The sequence below is a fragment of the Lepisosteus oculatus genome, chromosome 4, assembly GCF_040954835.1.
Source record: "Lepisosteus oculatus isolate fLepOcu1 chromosome 4, fLepOcu1.hap2, whole genome shotgun sequence".
NCBI lineage: Eukaryota > Metazoa > Chordata > Actinopteri > Semionotiformes > Lepisosteidae > Lepisosteus > Lepisosteus oculatus.
This window is the reverse complement of record NC_090699.1, coordinates 27,647,274-27,664,076: the sequence shown is the minus strand read 5'-3', so window position 1 is coordinate 27,664,076 and position 16,803 is coordinate 27,647,274. Positions and strand designations below refer to the sequence as shown.

The 16,803-nt window shown below is 38.0% G+C and overlaps 1 protein-coding gene across 1 annotated transcript; it reads left to right on the top strand.

Annotated features, from left to right (window-relative positions):
- The first annotated feature begins 2,210 nt into the window (after window positions 1–2,210).
- On the top strand, window positions 2,211–12,133 carry acadsb (acyl-CoA dehydrogenase short/branched chain). Its single transcript, XM_006630525.3, has 11 exons — window positions 2,211–2,311; window positions 2,895–3,054; window positions 3,482–3,582; window positions 4,383–4,589; window positions 4,942–5,112; window positions 5,756–5,881; window positions 6,475–6,567; window positions 6,677–6,766; window positions 7,131–7,268; window positions 7,968–8,067; window positions 10,273–12,133. Exons 1-11 carry the CDS (start codon window positions 2,258–2,260, stop codon window positions 10,347–10,349), a joined length of 1,317 nt encoding a protein of 438 aa, XP_006630588.3. The 5' UTR covers window positions 2,211–2,257; the 3' UTR covers window positions 10,350–12,133.
- The last annotated feature ends 4,670 nt before the right edge of the window (window positions 12,134–16,803 follow it).

The window sequence follows — 16,803 nt, the reverse complement described above, 5'->3', positions numbered from 1 at the left end:
ACCTAAAAATGTATATTACAAATAATCACTGTTATATGCCAGCAGCCATATCACCCTGCAACTCACAACTGGCAACCCACTGAAGCTAAGCAGGTGTGAGCCTGGTCAGTACCTGGATGGGAGACCTCCTGGGAAAAACTAAGCTTGCTGCTGGAAGAAGTGTTAGTGGGGCCAGCAGGGGGCGCTCACCCTGTGGTCCATGTGGGTCCTAATGCCCCAGTATAGTGATGGGGACACTATACTGTAAACAGGCGCTGTCCTTCGGATGAGACGTAAAACCGAGGTCCTGACTCTCTGTGGTCATTAAAAATCCCAGGGCGTTTCTCGAAAAGAGTAGGGGTGTACCCCGGTGTCCTGGCCAAATTTCCAATTGGCCCTTACTAATCATGGCCTCCTAATAATCCCCCTCTATGAATTGGCTACATTACTCTGCTCTCCTCCCCACTGATAGCTGATGTGTGGTGAGCGTTCTGGCGCACTATGGCTGCCGTCGCATCATCCAGGTGGATGCTGCACATTGGTGGTGGTGGAGGGGAGTCCCCATTACCTGTAAAGCGCTTTGAGTGGAGTGTCCAGAAAAGCGCTATATAAGTGTAAGCAATTATTATTATTATTATATAGATAATATGAAAGTGCATTTATTACTGCCCATGAAATGCTGTGCATTTTCACATTATATTTTAACAGGCAGATTTTGGATTATTATTATTTAATTAATGTTGACATTGCTATGTCCTTTTGAAAGGAATATGAAAGGAACTGTGACAGTTTCCCTTTGAGACCCTTAATTAAAACACGTTTTTTTCAGATATCTTCAAGAATTGTTCAGTGCTATAGTAGGGTGGTATAAAAGTGCTATACTTTTGTGGTATAAAACAAATTAATAAGTGGATATGTTAAAAATACATTACAAAGCCTCAAAGTAAAACCATTATACATAATTATACATAGGAACAAGTAATAGGTTTATTCCATGGTGAAAAGAGAAGAAAAAACACAACGTTTCAGCTGTGAAGCCTTCTTCAGGTGTGTCAATCGGCTGAAGAAGGCCCACGGCCGAAACGTTGTTTTCTTTCTTCTCTTTTCAGCATGGAATAAACCTATTACTTGTTCCTTTGCAGCCTACGCATGCTGACGCAGCTACCAACCTGAATAATTATACATAAGTGCAAGTGAAAGTTAATTTCATGCCTGAATGTAGAAATAGAATATCTCACCTGTTTGTCTCAAGCAAGACAGAAAGAGGCAAACAGATGTGAGAGAAAAACTGGGGAACTGAGAAATATTTTAAACCGTTCAAGCCAAGTACAAAGCAAACCTTCAAGGGCTTAGACACGGTTTATGGTAGGTAGAATAGAATCCTTCTACAAGAACTCATACCCCCCCCAAAAAAAAGCTTTTTTAGAATAGATTATAGATACTGTATGTAACTAATGAGAAAATGGATGACCATGGTTTATAGAGTTTCTACAAGTATTCCAGAAGTGTGTAAATCAAATCTAAACATTATTCCATGGGGTTCAACAAATCATTTAGGAACAATATAAGGGAAAAGAGAGCAATTTGTAAAATTATTAAAAACCCAACAATTTCTAGGTCAAAGAAAAAGAGTAAAGGTAACAGGATAGGTAAAAAGTGAGATTAGAAAGGCCAAGACAAAAATTGAAAGAAATATTGCAAAAAGCTTAAAAATAAAAAAATATACATATTTCACAACTACAACACTAAAAAAAACCATCTAGGATGAATTAAAAAAACTCTGGGAAATAAATGCTTCTGGACAATGAAAGAAAATGGATGATGTACTAAGAGTATTTACTCAGGTGTTACCTAAGAAGTTTAACAACAGGACTCAAGCAGCAAAAAAAAATCTGCACTGGATAGTATAAGCATGGAGGAGGGAGAGGTGTTTGGGTCCTAGAAGCACTCAGGATTAATAAATCCCCAGGAACTGATGGTATTTTATCCATCTTACTCAAGGAAAAAATATTTGTACTGTGCTTTTGTCTTATACAAGAAACATACTTCATTCTAAGTCTTTATTATATTATTATAAATTGCTTTCTGTAAGGGCGTCCGTCTGTCTGCAATTTTGTGGTTTGACATTGATAAGATCTCTTGTGCTGAAACTTTGATGTCCTTCGTGGATCAATTCAAACCGACCTCCAAGTTCACTGAAGTTTTGCTAATCATCGCTAACAGCGGATTCTTCACGCGAGCGCAGGCAGTATTCGTCTGTTCTCGCGATTTTTCCAGCATGTATACAAACGGATTCAAAATGGCTGCCACCTGCTTGAGGAGTGTGAGGAAGGTGAGTGTAATTGAGCTGGGACACCTGAGCATTTAATGTAGTTTTATAACCGACGCAAGTCATTCTTGATTGCATGCTTTAAAACATTGAGTAGGTAGACGTGTCCCAATTAGACGTTTATTCCTGTACGGTATTGGTATCGGAATGTTCATTGTTGTTAACATGACTGGTTTCGTACTATAAAGCGTGTGTCTTCTGATTATGTAAATTCGTGAATTTTACTCTTACGCTTAGTTAATAATAGTGTGTCTCACCGTACTCTTGATTCATATTCCGTGCTGACTAAACTCGGTGGTTGGAGTACTGTACGCATTCATGATTCGTTAATTTTGCGTGTGATTACTTACAGTAATCTATTGAACACTTGAAGATAAAATTGTGTAGTTACAGTGCATATTGTCGAGACATTTCTGATTGAAGACTGTACTTTATCTCCTGGTGGCACTACATTAATATCTCATAATGAAACGTAAGGTTGTTGCTTTAAATACGCTCCAAAAAGCCATCAGTCTTTCAGCGCACCGACCGGCGCACTCCATGTGAACCGAATGCCACTCTCCTGTTGTGATGTTGTCACCGGCAGCTTGGAAGAAGCATTGCTCACCTTTCCAAGTGGGGTCCGCGGTACGGAGCAGCACGATGCATTATGTCAGAGGCAGCGGCCGAGAGAGCAGGAGTGAGCGGGGTACTGCACCTTCCTCTCCAGACCTTCACCGAAGAGGAGAACATGATGAAGGAAGCAGGTTAGGTTGGTTTGGGTGATGACTTGTACAGAACATCAAATGAAAATGTGATCATTTGTGTTTCCCTGGGAGGTGTTCACACTGTGTGCAGATCTTTAGGTTCCATACCAAGTTACCACATAAAAATAAAAGAAACAAACAAAACAATGCTGGATTTATAGCTTGTTTATGTACTAAGTGTGACATAACATGATGATTGTTCACATTTGTTTGTTATTGTATGTGGTACCATGCAATATTCTTTTGTGTTCTCTGCAAATCCAATAAGCTAATTAAACAGATACAACCCAAAACATTGCTTGAAAAGATTTCTTTGGTTACTTTGCACCTTTACCATAATCAAATCTTGCTCTTGGTATCACATTATTACTTTTAAGATTCATGTTTCCTCTTTATTTTTGTCTTCATTTGTTTTTTTTCTGAACAGTCAAGAAGTTTGCCCAAGAACGCATTGCCCCATTAGTATCGCAGATGGATGAGAATTCCACCATGGATGCAACTGTAATAAACGGCCTGTTTGAGCAAGGGGTTTGCATTCTTTTAATCCTTAAGTACCTACAACTCACAAGAGCTTCATACTGAAATAACAGGGCCAGCCCAAACTCAACAAGTGTAACAACAAGCTACATGACTGATCAGGGTTAACACCAGGTACAATTTTCAGGTCAAATCTAAATAAATATAAACTATAGTATACACTCCCATTTCTATAAATGAAAGAAGGAAGGAATGAAGGAAGGCTTCATTACCAGTAAGTTAAACTTTTTCTGAAGCAGGTTTCAGTCAGACTCACCTTGGCTACTTGAAGGTTGAATTTGATAAGCAAAACGGTAAAATACATAAACACTGCTGTTTACATTCCCTTATCAAGGCCAGATATGTCAAGAGATAATGTCAGTTACAGGCGGTAACAAAGTGTAAAGACTCAACAATCCTTTTAATTTTTGTTCTCATATAATGTGCCTACCTAATTGTCACATGAAGTGGAAGTGGCCAAGTGTCTTGAGCTCCACATAACAGAAATACATGATCCTGGCATAGCTGCATTGATGCTGATTACAAGCAAAGGAGGCTGGATTCACTCCTGCTAAGCACTAAAGCTTATGTGATTCATTCCTGAGTACCTCAAAGAATATTAGTTGGAAACACTATAACCATATCCATACTAGAGCATACTAAAGTGATTATAAAAAAGGCTGGTTTAATATAATAAATATTAAATGAAGTAATTGATTCAGAAATACCTGCAGAACCGGTAGCAGCTACGGCTTTCAGGTTCTGTAAAGTGGTGCTAACTAACTCCTGTACGTTCTCCCCCCCCATTTCAGCTGATGGGCATCGAGATTGACTCCCAGTATGGAGGAACCGGCTCATCTTTCTTTTCTTCCATCTTGGTGATTGAGGAGCTGGCAAAGGTGGACCCATCGGTGGCAGTGCTGTGCGACATACAAAACACACTGATCAACACATTGTTGATCAAACTGGGCACGGAGGAGCAGAAGGAGGTGTACCTCACCCGACTAGCCAACAACATGGTGAGGGCTACCACAAGAGCACAAAGACCCACCCACAGCAATGTCAATCACACTGAAACAGGCAAAGTTCTCTTCTTAGCTTATAGTTTGTATTGTTGTAAATCCTAAAATTATTTTATAATTCAATTGAGCCATATCCTCACAGAGGTATCTGTGACAGTTGAACATTAAGTACCTGTAGACAAAGTTCAGCTTGCCGAAAAGGCTGCTGTTTTCTTTAGGTTTTTCTTAGTATGTTCTAATGAAAACCGCTACAAAATAATCATCATCAGAATAATTGGGCCTCTGTCTTTTGATTATTTTTTATTCATCTTATCAAAATATTGTTTTTCTTCTGTGTTTGCTCCTGGAGATTGGTAGTTTCTGCCTGTCAGAGGCAGAGGCTGGCAGTGATGCTTTCTCATTGAAAACACGGGCTGAGAAGCACAAGGATTATTACGTCATCAACGGTTCTAAGATGTGGATCAGCAATGCGGAGCAGGCTGGGGTGTTCCTGGTGATGGCCAATGCAGAGCCTTCAGCTGTGAGTGATATGAGGAGAGAAGGACCATCTCTCCACCCCCCCACCCACCATCAGCATTCAATCTCTATTTTTTAATTGCTTAACTAATTACTTGACAATATTATGCACCCTTGCAGCACTGCTTGTAGAGGACAGTTTGGACATTTGTAGTCTGATCTATCAATCTGTTGTAACAGATTGTAATGTACTTTGCATTCTGTTAGTATAATATAAGTCTTTTCATTGAATCTAGTGGATTCAGTTTGTGGAAGTGCATTTAAAATGAAGAATAAGATGTGCTGCTAAACTCAAAGGGTTGTGGGAACATGAAATAAGCCTTCCATATGAGTTTGGAGCCAATACCTTGGCTTCCTTCAAGAAATACCTGGATGAGATCTTGGGATCAGTAAGTTACTAAATACCAAATGCACCTGATAGGCTGACTGGCATTTTCTTTTTTATTTAGAACACATTTTGGGCACAATCCACAGTGTCCAATATTAACCAAAAACCTACATAGATGTCATAAGTTCCAGTTTTATGTATTAACTGATGAGTTCCAGCATTTCCATATGTATTGGTGTCCTGACTAAGTGTCCATTCTGCTGGTGGTTGTTCATTGTAATTGTTTTTCTTTCGTTTCCCCTGGTCCCCACCTGTGAAGGCTTACAAAGGCATTACCTGCTTCATTGTGGACAGAGACACAGAGGGACTGCACATCGGGAAGAAGGAGAACAAGCTGGGCCTGCGTGCCTCCAGCACCTGTCCTCTGACCTTTGACAACGTCAAGGTAGACCAACCCTTCACAGACCAACCATTTGTAATAGAGAGCTTTATCTGGGAGATTTTCATTTTGCCTCTTTGATGTAGTGTACCTCAAACATAAGAGACCTGAATAAATTAATGTTTTTTCCCCAGATTTCTTTTCTAGTGTTTAGATGTATCATATTCTTTAAGATACCACCTCTTATTTTTTAAGTAGCTTGTTAAATATTTTATAGTCAATGATTTGTAACTCTTGTAATCAGTTTATACTGTATTACTTGCTTTGCTTCATTTTCAAGGTCATCTTTGAATGGATGGAAACTCTTAAGGAAAACAAGCAACACTCCAGTAAACTGTTTAAAGCAGAATACTTATTTAGTCTTTTTGGACAATTTCAATATCTATAATACCATTCAATCTTGAGTGTTTTAAAAGTTTTCTGTTATTTTTGTTTCAAACCTGTAAACCTCTATAAGATAGTAATTCCTAACTTGTTTCTGTATACAGTGGAACATAAACATCTATCATACCTTGTGAAATCAGAAACTTGGAAGTGGAGAAAACATGTCCTGCCAGACATTTTAATCTTCTCTTGTTTTTTTTTTTGTAATATCTTAGGTTCCGGAGAAGAATATTTTGGGAAAATTAGGCCATGGATACAAATACGCCATTGGAATGCTGAACGAGGGCAGAATTGGAATCGCAGCACAGGTCCGATGGCGGGACACAGAATGTTTTATATTTTAATGCTGGGTTGTTCCACTTTAAGAACTTATATATGTAGGTGTGTAAGCATATATTATATGTTTGTGCTCCACAGATGCTGGGATTGGCTCAGGGCTGTTTTGACAACACTATTCCCTATACAAGGCAGAGGGTTCAGTTTGGGAAGCGGATTTTTGACTTTCAGGTAAAGATCGCTACTTGAAAGAGTCTAGGGAGGTTAACAGAGTAGTGGTGTTAGTATTAATTCAGCCACTGAGTGTGTTGTATTTTTTTGGAAAATTGTACAATATAGTTTCAGTGTGTAGCTTTTGAATTTTTCAGTGTGACCTAGTTCAGCATTCAGCCTTCTTGTAACGTTCACAAAATGAATATCAATTATATTAAATTGTCTCAGAAAACTGGAACTGTTGTAAGAATTTGGAAAATACAGAGTAACTTTTCTTGAGCTCATGCTAGTTAGTAGTTGTTAGTGGGTAGTCTGCATGTTCAGCAGTGCTCTACAGTGGTTTTGTAGGGCTTATTGCGAACTGCTGTTTTTTCATTTACAGGGCATGCAACATCAAATAGCACATGTGGCAACTCAGATAGAGGCTTCCAGGCTGCTCACCTACAATGCAACTCGATTGAAAGAGGCAGGGAGGCCCTTTATCAAAGAGGCCTGCATGGCCAAATACTACTGTGCAGAGGTAAGGATTTCAGCTGGTAATCATTGACAAAGTACAACCTAATAATAACCATTAAATTTGGCACCAGCCAAATAATCAGTCTGTAAATGTTATAAAACACAGGAATTATCTAGTGTCATTCTTAGAAATCAAAATACTGGTGTATCACATTAAGGAATAAGCTGTCTGTAGTTCATTCTGGGCCTTTTAGGTTAAATTTCTGTTATTTGTCAAGCAAGAGGCTTCTAAGTGGTCAGATATATTTTATGAACTGTTTTAAACCAGACGGTATGACTGCAATTTTGGCTAACAATTACATATTGGAAACAGAATATCATTTTGTAAAATAAATCCTTGCATGGACTTTTAAGAAAACATAAAGTATTAAGAACACTGAAGTTCTTTGCACAATGTATGCTGTGAAAGAACAAGAGGGAATTCAAACCACATTGCTTACTGGTAATTAACTGGGTTCCCAGTCTTGGTCCTGGGGTCCAGCACAGTAGTTGGTTTTCATTGCATCTAAGTTCTTTAATTATGAATTGATCTCAAAATTGCTTGGCTGAAACCTTTGAGCAGAAAAAATAATTGTGGAAGTTGGACATTTTAAATTACTTAAAAAATCAGTGGTTGAAAGTACTAGTACTGGGAACTCCTGCTATACACAATTCTGACTTGCATCTGCTTATTTTTATTTCACCGACACGTGATTGCTGTAAGGTTGCGGCCCTAACAACATCAAAATGTATTGAATGGATGGGAGGGGTTGGATTCACTAAGGATTACCCAATAGAGAAATACTACAGAGACTGCAAAATAGGTGAGTTTGTTTCTTCTCATTCCGTGTGGAATGTCATGTGCTCACTCCATTGTTTGAACTCTTTTATCTGCCTTTCACAATATCTTTTACTGCTTACGGTTTTTCTCGGATAAATGAACTGCAGTCTACTACTGTCTCAAAAAGAACATCCTACCCATGGTTTTAGGCAAAAAGAAGTTCTTAAGCAAGACGGGTGAAAAAGCTGTTATCAGAAATGGCCTGTTTCTTAGGTGAAGGATGCAAGCTTGTATTGTGTTAACTACTCCAAACACTGATCTGTGCTACGAGATACATTTTTGAGTCAGGCTTGGAGAATATCTTAATAGCAAACACTCCGGGGGCATTAAAAAAGGCATTGTGGCCAGCTCTTGTCAGTATGAATTAACAAAAAGAGGTGGCCTGTAGTTCCAAAGGAAGCCTGTAACTCGATCTGTCAGCTCTTTGTGCTGCTGGATGTTCTCAAGACTCATTGAATGCCGTAAAATCAGCTGCAGTAAAAGCCTGTCCATCTCTCTCAGGGGCTGTCAGGATAGAATGGCGCTTTCCCTTTCGACAGCTCCAGGGTGGCTCTGTATGCCTCGCAGCCCCTGGGGATTGAGTTGCACTCTGGGCATGTCTTAGTTTTCTAAGTGCCATACATGTGTTTCTCAGATAAGACGTCAACTTTGTAAAAATTCTAACAGAAATTTTGAAAATACATCAAAAGGCATATACTTGGACAAGTAAAAGTTAATTCCGTGCCACGTCAGAGACAAAAAGAACATTTCAGAGGTAGAGCCAGGATGTTTTTCTTCTTTGTCTGCATTCTCACTAGAGTAGACCTCAACCGGTTCTGTTATAACTTGCCTGTTGAGGCAGCTCCAGTAGCTCAGTAGCTCTAGCGCAAAACTGATCATATATATTTGTTTAATCACAAGTGAAAGAAGCTACCATTTCCTTCTGCCTTATAAGTGTTGTGTGTCTGTTTGAAGGCAGCTATTCAGTGCTGTCTAGAGGTTGTTCTGCATATTCTATATTGGCAAACGTGCAACACAGCCTAAACAAGCATCTTTGTCTTGCTTCACAGTGGATATATTGCCACTGGGGGCAATATTTAGTATTTTCAACAATCATCTGTATTGGACCTTTAGAACACTCATTTTCACTTTGAAAGATCACAACATAGTACAGAGATGGTGTCTCTGAAGTGTGCTGCATTCTGAAAAAATTAAGGAGTATACTTAAGGTCCTGCTTAATTTGTGATATTGCGAAGTGTTCGGCTTCTTCCACAATTCCCTAAAGTGCAGTACTGCAAAACGCAGCACTGTCAGCTCTAAAGGATCTGTGGCCTGCTCGCCTGACATCCTCCTTTATATCTGTATGTCACTGCTAAGGATTTATTCAGGAGTTGCATTTTTGTCAGATCACTGAGATACAACACGTTGTTGTTGTTCTACTAATTTATAACAACTCATTGAAAGAACATAAGAACATTTATAAATGAGAGGAGGCCTTTAAGCTCATCCATCCCATTTGGTACTTATTTGTAGCTAATTAATCAGCCTGACTCATCTAGAGATGATGATGATATATAAGATAATAAGATCACTCATCTGAAAAATAAAATCGGGGAAAAAACATTAGCTAGGAAAATTAAGTTACACCCCATTTCCTGTTTCTTGCATTTAGACTACATGTGTAAATCAGAACCAATTGACATGAAAGTGCCAGGTGGAGGCACAGATTTATCTGATAGCAAAAAGTGAAGTATCGGTTGATTGTTAAATTTCCAGCAAAAAAGTTAAGAAATGCAGCTTTTTTGGTTAAGTGCAGTGATTGCTGTTTAGATGTATATTTACAGTAAAGAAGCTGCATTGTTTTTATGAATTGCGCTAATTGTTTTTTACATACAAATTTCAGTTTAAGGTAATAGCTGAATTTTTTACAAATTAAACCATAGCTACTTTTCCAGACTTTTACTTTGCCCACAATTGAGCTGCAACGTTTTCTAGTATACCGAATATAACTATTAGGTTTTAGGTATAATATTAGAAAAAAAGACATTCTGAATATACATCAGCATTGTTCAGTTGTAAGTTTCTTTCTGTATCATAGAAACCAAAAAAGCAGGATAAATACGCCACAGGTGGTAATATGGTGACTTTTGGCTTTGTTGTACCCAGCATCAGGACTGCACATATTTATTTCTATATGTTTACTCCTAGGTTCCATATATGAAGGGACCACAAACATACAGCTGACGACCATGGCCAAGTTCATTGATAAAGAGTTCGACGCCTGAACGCTGACGGGGCCCGGCTTTAGCAACCACTGCTCAAAACTAGATTTCACATACTGATCCAGGGCAAATAGGCAAACTGAGGTTTGAGTGAGGAAGATAAGCAGTAGCTGATTTTATGACTTTCATAGAAGTAGTAACTTTTTTGTCGGGACATACAGTTATTCTGGTTGTCCACAAGAGATCACTACATAGAATCCATGGGCCGCTTGCATTATGTAAGTAAAATAAACTGTTTCATTGTAACTGATCATTATTTCATGGTAATGAATGTGTGTTCTGTAGGTGCAGGTGTCTATGCCTATATCCATTTCCTCTTTGTGAGCTGTCACTCTTTACATGCCTTCTGTATGGCTTGTTGCTTTTTAGTGGGGAAAAAAATGCCCTAAATCTAACCAAAAAAAGTTATCTGCCAATCATTTTTTAAAAAGGTAACAAAAATAAGTCTGTCTTTGTGATAGGAGTTGCTAAAATGTTTCTCGCATAATACTTTATATCTATCTGTTACACAACCATAGAGACTGTTCAGAACAGTACTGAAGTTACAGAAGAGCAAAGTGAGGTAATAATTGAACTGCATTGTCCGGAACCCCTTATACTCTTTTTGTTTAGGTTAAATATAACTTATTTATGTTCACTCAATGCCAGTACCAGTCCAAGTGTAACGTTTCCTTCGTGAGTGTAGATATTTTCTTGTGCTGTTAATGGTGCCTCCAGGTCAGTTTTGTGGAACAGTATTCTAACAGAGCACATGCTAAACTGACCGCTGAAGAACTATAGACTTGGTGGACAGTAAAGATTATGTTCTTGATTTTCAAAATATTTCACACTTCTTACGCATTGCTTGTCTATGAAATCACTTCCTTAATTGTGCCTAACTGCACCTAAAGCTCAAGCAAACTATTTTGAAGTCTTCAAAAATTTTGAAAGATGTAATTGGACTTAAGTAATCATGTACATTGTCTGCTGAAGTAGCAATGCGTAGATACATTTTTTTTTCTCCAGGTTATGTTAAGCTCTATCACTCAAGTGTCAAGGCCACTGCAAGGTTTATTTTGTGGCATTTGTATGCCGAAAGTGAGGGAGAGCAGATATCGTAACGATTCGAGATTTAAACGGCTGGTCTCGGGGGCTGTTGTACGCTCGTTTCCTGATGCTTGGAGCCGGCCTGGTGGTTCTCTGCTCCGACGCTTGAGTAGTCCTCACCCAGTCTGTATCTGGATGAAGAATCCTCATCCTGTCCAAGATGTGTGCACTCACTGTTGCCACAATCCCAAAGGCCCTCGTGAAGGCAGGTCCACTCCTGCAGTAGGCTTCCTCTAGCTGCAAGGATCCGTTAAAAACAACAGAAAATACATTTAGACTAGTTATAACGAGATGTGGCAGAGATGACATTTTGTCAATGGAGTATGATCTAAAAACTTTTTAATACCTTTAATAGGACCAGCGCTCTGTAATACATATAGGTCAGCTCTACACGGGAATCAGGAGTTCAGATGCAGTCAGATTTTGAACACCTGTCATATGATTGTAAGCACATAAGCACAATTGTGACAGCAGTCTTTTCAACACTGAATCATATCAAATATTACTTGAAGAGCATTAGAATGAAATAATGTATAATTCTCCTGTAATATAGAGTTGCATAACTGAAAATAGAAATTGGGAACAATTCTTTGTTTTGTTCTTATTTTCAGAAAATGAATGTAACAAGAAGATATACATCAGGATTTCAGTTTGTTAAACAAACCATTGGATGTATGGTTTAATAAAGGCTAAAAGAACAACTCACCTGTGCACGGTTTTTCTCTGAATTAGCTTTTAATGTTTATAGGTTTCATATTTTTTTATAACCCATGGATTTTCAGAGGACCTTTATGATGGGGATAGAGGGTGACGGGAAAATTCTGAAGGAAGAGTTGACATAGAGGTCAAATTATTGAAAAAACTTATTTTTGTACATTACACAACTGTAAACATGTTAAAATACTAGATAAATAATATAACAAGTTTATAATATTCTAACATTACACGTTTTGTAGCTATACCTTTTCATAAAGGCTGTATTTACACTTTCTTTTCTACAGCTGATTACGCTCCTTGTTCCACACTTGTATTTCACCAAAATGCTATTTCATCTTCAGCCACTAGATGGCAGCGACGGCCAGTTAAAACCTGCTCTTTGTTTCCACTGGTGTTGCTCACTTGCCTGTGAAAGGAGCAATTGTCGGACTGTGACCCTCACAAAGCAAAATACTGTAGTCTTTCACACGGCGATCTGAGTCGAAAATCTGAATCAATGTGATTTTGTTGCATATCATTTAATTGAAAATTAACCATGCAGGCAAAGCGATTTTCTGAAGAATAAACTCCAGCAGTTTAGAAACCCCGTAAGAGGGCCTTTACATCCAAGGATTTAAGCAGATGCATAGGCATCTGAGTGTGTGATCATGGGTTCTTACAATAACCGTTAATTCCATTTTCTGTTTAAAGTGGTTGTTATACTTCCATCTGTCCCTTTTCTAATTACTTTATCCAATTTAGGATCGCAGGGCACCCAGAGCCTATCCAGCCAAGCAATGTATGCAAGGCCAGATACAACTTGAGCAGGACTTCACTCCAGTACATGTCATACATAAACACTCTTCCTCACACAAGGGTTAATTAATTAAACTACCAGTATGTTTTTGGACTATGGTAACGGTTTTGGAAACTGGAGCACCTGGAGGAATCCCACAAGAACATGGGGAGATCATACAAACTCCACGCAGCACCCCAGGAATTTAACTCAGGGCCCCAGTGCTACAAGCCAGCAATGGTAACCACTGTTCCCCCTTATTGTTATGCATTACTCTAATAAATACTGTATGCTAATAACGCTGTTATGTATGTAAATAATATTACATTGTTTTGCATTGTCTAAATGCTTTTTGTGAAAGACATTCCCTGAAAATCTATTTTGTCTTTGAAGATATACATAGTGTTTTTGGACATGAAGAAGTATCAATGCTGTAAATTTCAAAGAGTTATGGAACAGAGGTTGAGGACATGATGGGGTGGATGCTTTCTAACCACTGAAGGAAGCCTAAACCTGTTTATTTTTAATGAAAATCCCTGAGGTTCAGACTGAGAATAGACCTAACAGCCGGCTTCCCTCTCACAGGCCCACTGCTACCAAGAGGACAGTCAATTACAACACCTTCTAATGGCCTGTCAGCACTAATGTTATTTTATTGCAATTTAATTATGCTCAGGTTTCAGATTGAGGGAACTCAGTTTAAATAATTTACTTGCAGTGACAATAATTTATCATTCAAAAGGGATTAATTAGGGATCTGTTCATTATTTTATCTGTTATTAAATGATAACTTCTTAAGCCGTACAGCCTCAGTAAGTTGCATTTAAAAGCTGTCTTAGGTGTACACTTTACATTACTATATTTTAAAAATGGAGTGAAAATAACATCTATGATTAATTACCAGAGCTTTCTGAGAAGAAGTGACAGGAATGTCTACCTTTTGACCCATTTAATTACACGTTTAGGATCACAGAAATGTTCAAATAACTCACAGAGAGGGTGATTAGACAGGATCTCACGTATGTTAACATAATTAGTCGCACACATCTCCATAATATGCAGGCGTAAAAGGGCAACTGATATTAATGGGTATCGAAACAGGTTACAATGATAGCCTGTTTGACATTAACCACCAGTAATACATGGGGCACAGCACTTCGAAATATTGGAAAATTAAATTGTAATGACTTAATCTGCTCAAATTTAAATATTGTTTTGTAATGAACTCTCTCTTCCCTTTGTTCCTGATACTGCTTGACAACCTGTGTAAAATGCAGAAAGAACGTGTACTATTATTATTATTATTATTATTATTATTATTATTATTATTATTATTATTACCATCACTACCACCATTATTACTGCCATGTCTGGTTATTACTAAGAAGCGCTCAAAGAACGTCCATTTATTCCAATGGGCAATTTTTGTGAACAATACCATCCACATCCATTACTACACAAATGAATTTTAATATAGCATCCTGAGTGTCGAGCACTGTACAGAATAAAGAGAAATGGGACAGTAAATGTGCACTTCAGTTTCGCAAACAATACCACGTTCAAAAAGATTTCTAAATGTGCTTCTCTGTAAAGGTTTTCCACCTGTTTTGTGAAACAAAACGTAAGGTGCTGTGTTAGACAGGGAGAATATAGCTGTCTGGTGCTAGACGTACATGCATGTATATTTATGTACCTGCGGAGTGGTACTTTTGTTAATTGCTGCATGCACTTTGGTGTTTAGATTGAATACAGGTATTGTTTTGGATTAAGATCATTTAATTAAGGTAAATGATTTTTCCAGCAGGTTCTAACCCATTTCACATGGGCAGTAGCCCTGCTGTGCTTGGTGTAGCTTTTCATTTTTATTATCTCATGATGCCCTGAATATGCAGCCCCCCAGTTTACACCTGCTTACCAGGAAGTCACAGAGTTATCCACTTAGACTAATTCAAATTTAAAGGGGGTGAATTAAAAGGCTTGTGTCTCCTCTAAACTGGTTGATTTATGTGCTGTTTGCAGTTTTATAGAATACAAAACAATTAATTTACATCTGAAAAGAACTAGGAATTAATTCTGAGAAGCCCCGAAGCTCTTTCAAGACTTGAGTCATATGTTGGGCTCATTTAAAAGCTGCATAGGAAATTAGCCCTAAAGAAAGGCTTTTAATTTTTGAAAAGTGCAGCTATAGTAACTGTCTTCAGAACCACCGCAGCTAGATCATTACTCAAGAAAGGTTAAGGAGGACTTTGGCAGCATTTTTTTCTTTCTCTGAGACTATTTATTCTTCAAGTTTCTATCTCCACATGAGGCATTTGAAAAAGAAAATGGGGGGAGATTAAAAAGAGAAAGAACATACTAAGCTTTTCATTCCCTTACCACTTAATTTCCTTGCTACCATGCCAGGCTCAGCCTAATGAATGTAATTGCTACCTTTGATGAAAATACTATTATCTAGATCACACTTTACATTGACAAGCAGTCCCCCTCTCTCCTCCCCCTTCTTTCTGACACAGCCATGAGATCTCTAATTATGCACTGAACAAGTGGCTTTTCACAAAAGAGCATGTTGTCCACAATTACTAAGAATTGGAGCAAGCTACATTTGCACAAAAGACAAATTAGATTTGCTATATGCTCCACAAAACCCATTCCCTTGATTAATTTCCTGCGTAAACCAAAGCAATTTTTTCACCCACTATCTAGCTTTAAAAGACAAACTTCCATCTCTTGAATGATGTGCTTACTCAATGGACTGACCTGCCAGACATATATCGACAAAGAAGGATTAAGGATCTCTGGACACAGGTCTTGAAAAGCTATCTACAATGTGATCTTTTTTTAGAAAAATAAATATCTCACCCCCAACCCATCTTTGGTAGTGTACCATCTCTGTCCTTGCTCAACTTTCTAAGGTACAGTTGTTAACAGATTGCCCGGCGTGATGTTAATGAACTGTGCAGCTGTGGATGTATTAGCAGAGATTGAGACCCCATTTACCCCCCAAAATATACAGTACTTAAAATGTTTTTTTTTTTCAAATAAAGCCAACACATGCATCAGGAGAGGTGTGATTTCTTTTTCAGAAATGATAAAGATTACGTGCCAACACTTGTGAGGTCCGATTTTTTTTGCCAAATTGTCTTAACATCTCTGTTCGGTTACCAGTATAAGTAAGCACTGGTAAATTCTTGTATTTGAAGTAAAATAAGGTTGCATTTAACTTATGTGTTTTTAATTTGTTATATAAGCACAGGCTTGGTTGTGTAAATCTACATGATCATCTTTGTAATATATGTGCATTAAATGTCTGTTACTTGTCATGTCATCTTTATGCAATAAGAAATAACTTATGGAACATTTAAGACATATGTATACTCTCTCCACAAACTTTCTTAGTGCATGCCTTTGATAATTTTATATTTTAAAAATAATTGGTGTAATTTTGGTGAAAGTGGATTAGTAGTGGGGCTCAGTGCAAAATAGTTATTGACGGTAGAGAAATAATGAATCATTGCTTTTGTTTTCAAAGTCATGATGCCTATGGATGTCTCCCAGGTGCTCGTACAGTAAAATAATGTACAACAGTGTGGTCACATGCCTTTAAAAGGTTTATTTCATCTGAAACAGGCTACCATCCGGTCTCAGTCAGATATTAGAAGGATCGGGCAATATTTTTGATTGAAGTGGCATTTTACCAGTATTTATCTGAGACTCTGAATCCCAAAACCATGGGCTACAAATAAAGAAGATGGGATAATAGCTTTTGACTGGACCAGTTGCACTCAGCTTGGAATGAAGTGTCCGGTTGTGAGTTATTGTGACCAAACGCCATTTGTACAGGTTGAAAAGTGGGAGCATTTTTCTAGCTTGTCACCCAGT

Excerpts from the sequence above, each read along its gene's own strand:
- acadsb (XM_006630525.3), top strand. The coding sequence starts at position 2,258 with ATGTATACAAACGGATTCAAAATGGCTGCCACCTGCTTGAGGAGTGTG. Across the intron at positions 3,583-4,382 it reads ACGGCCTGTTTGAGCAAGGG|CTGATGGGCATCGAGATTGA; the intron begins GTTTGCATTCTT and ends CCCCCATTTCAG. Across the intron at positions 8,068-10,272 it reads CTACAGAGACTGCAAAATAG|GTTCCATATATGAAGGGACC; the intron begins GTGAGTTTGTTT and ends GTTTACTCCTAG.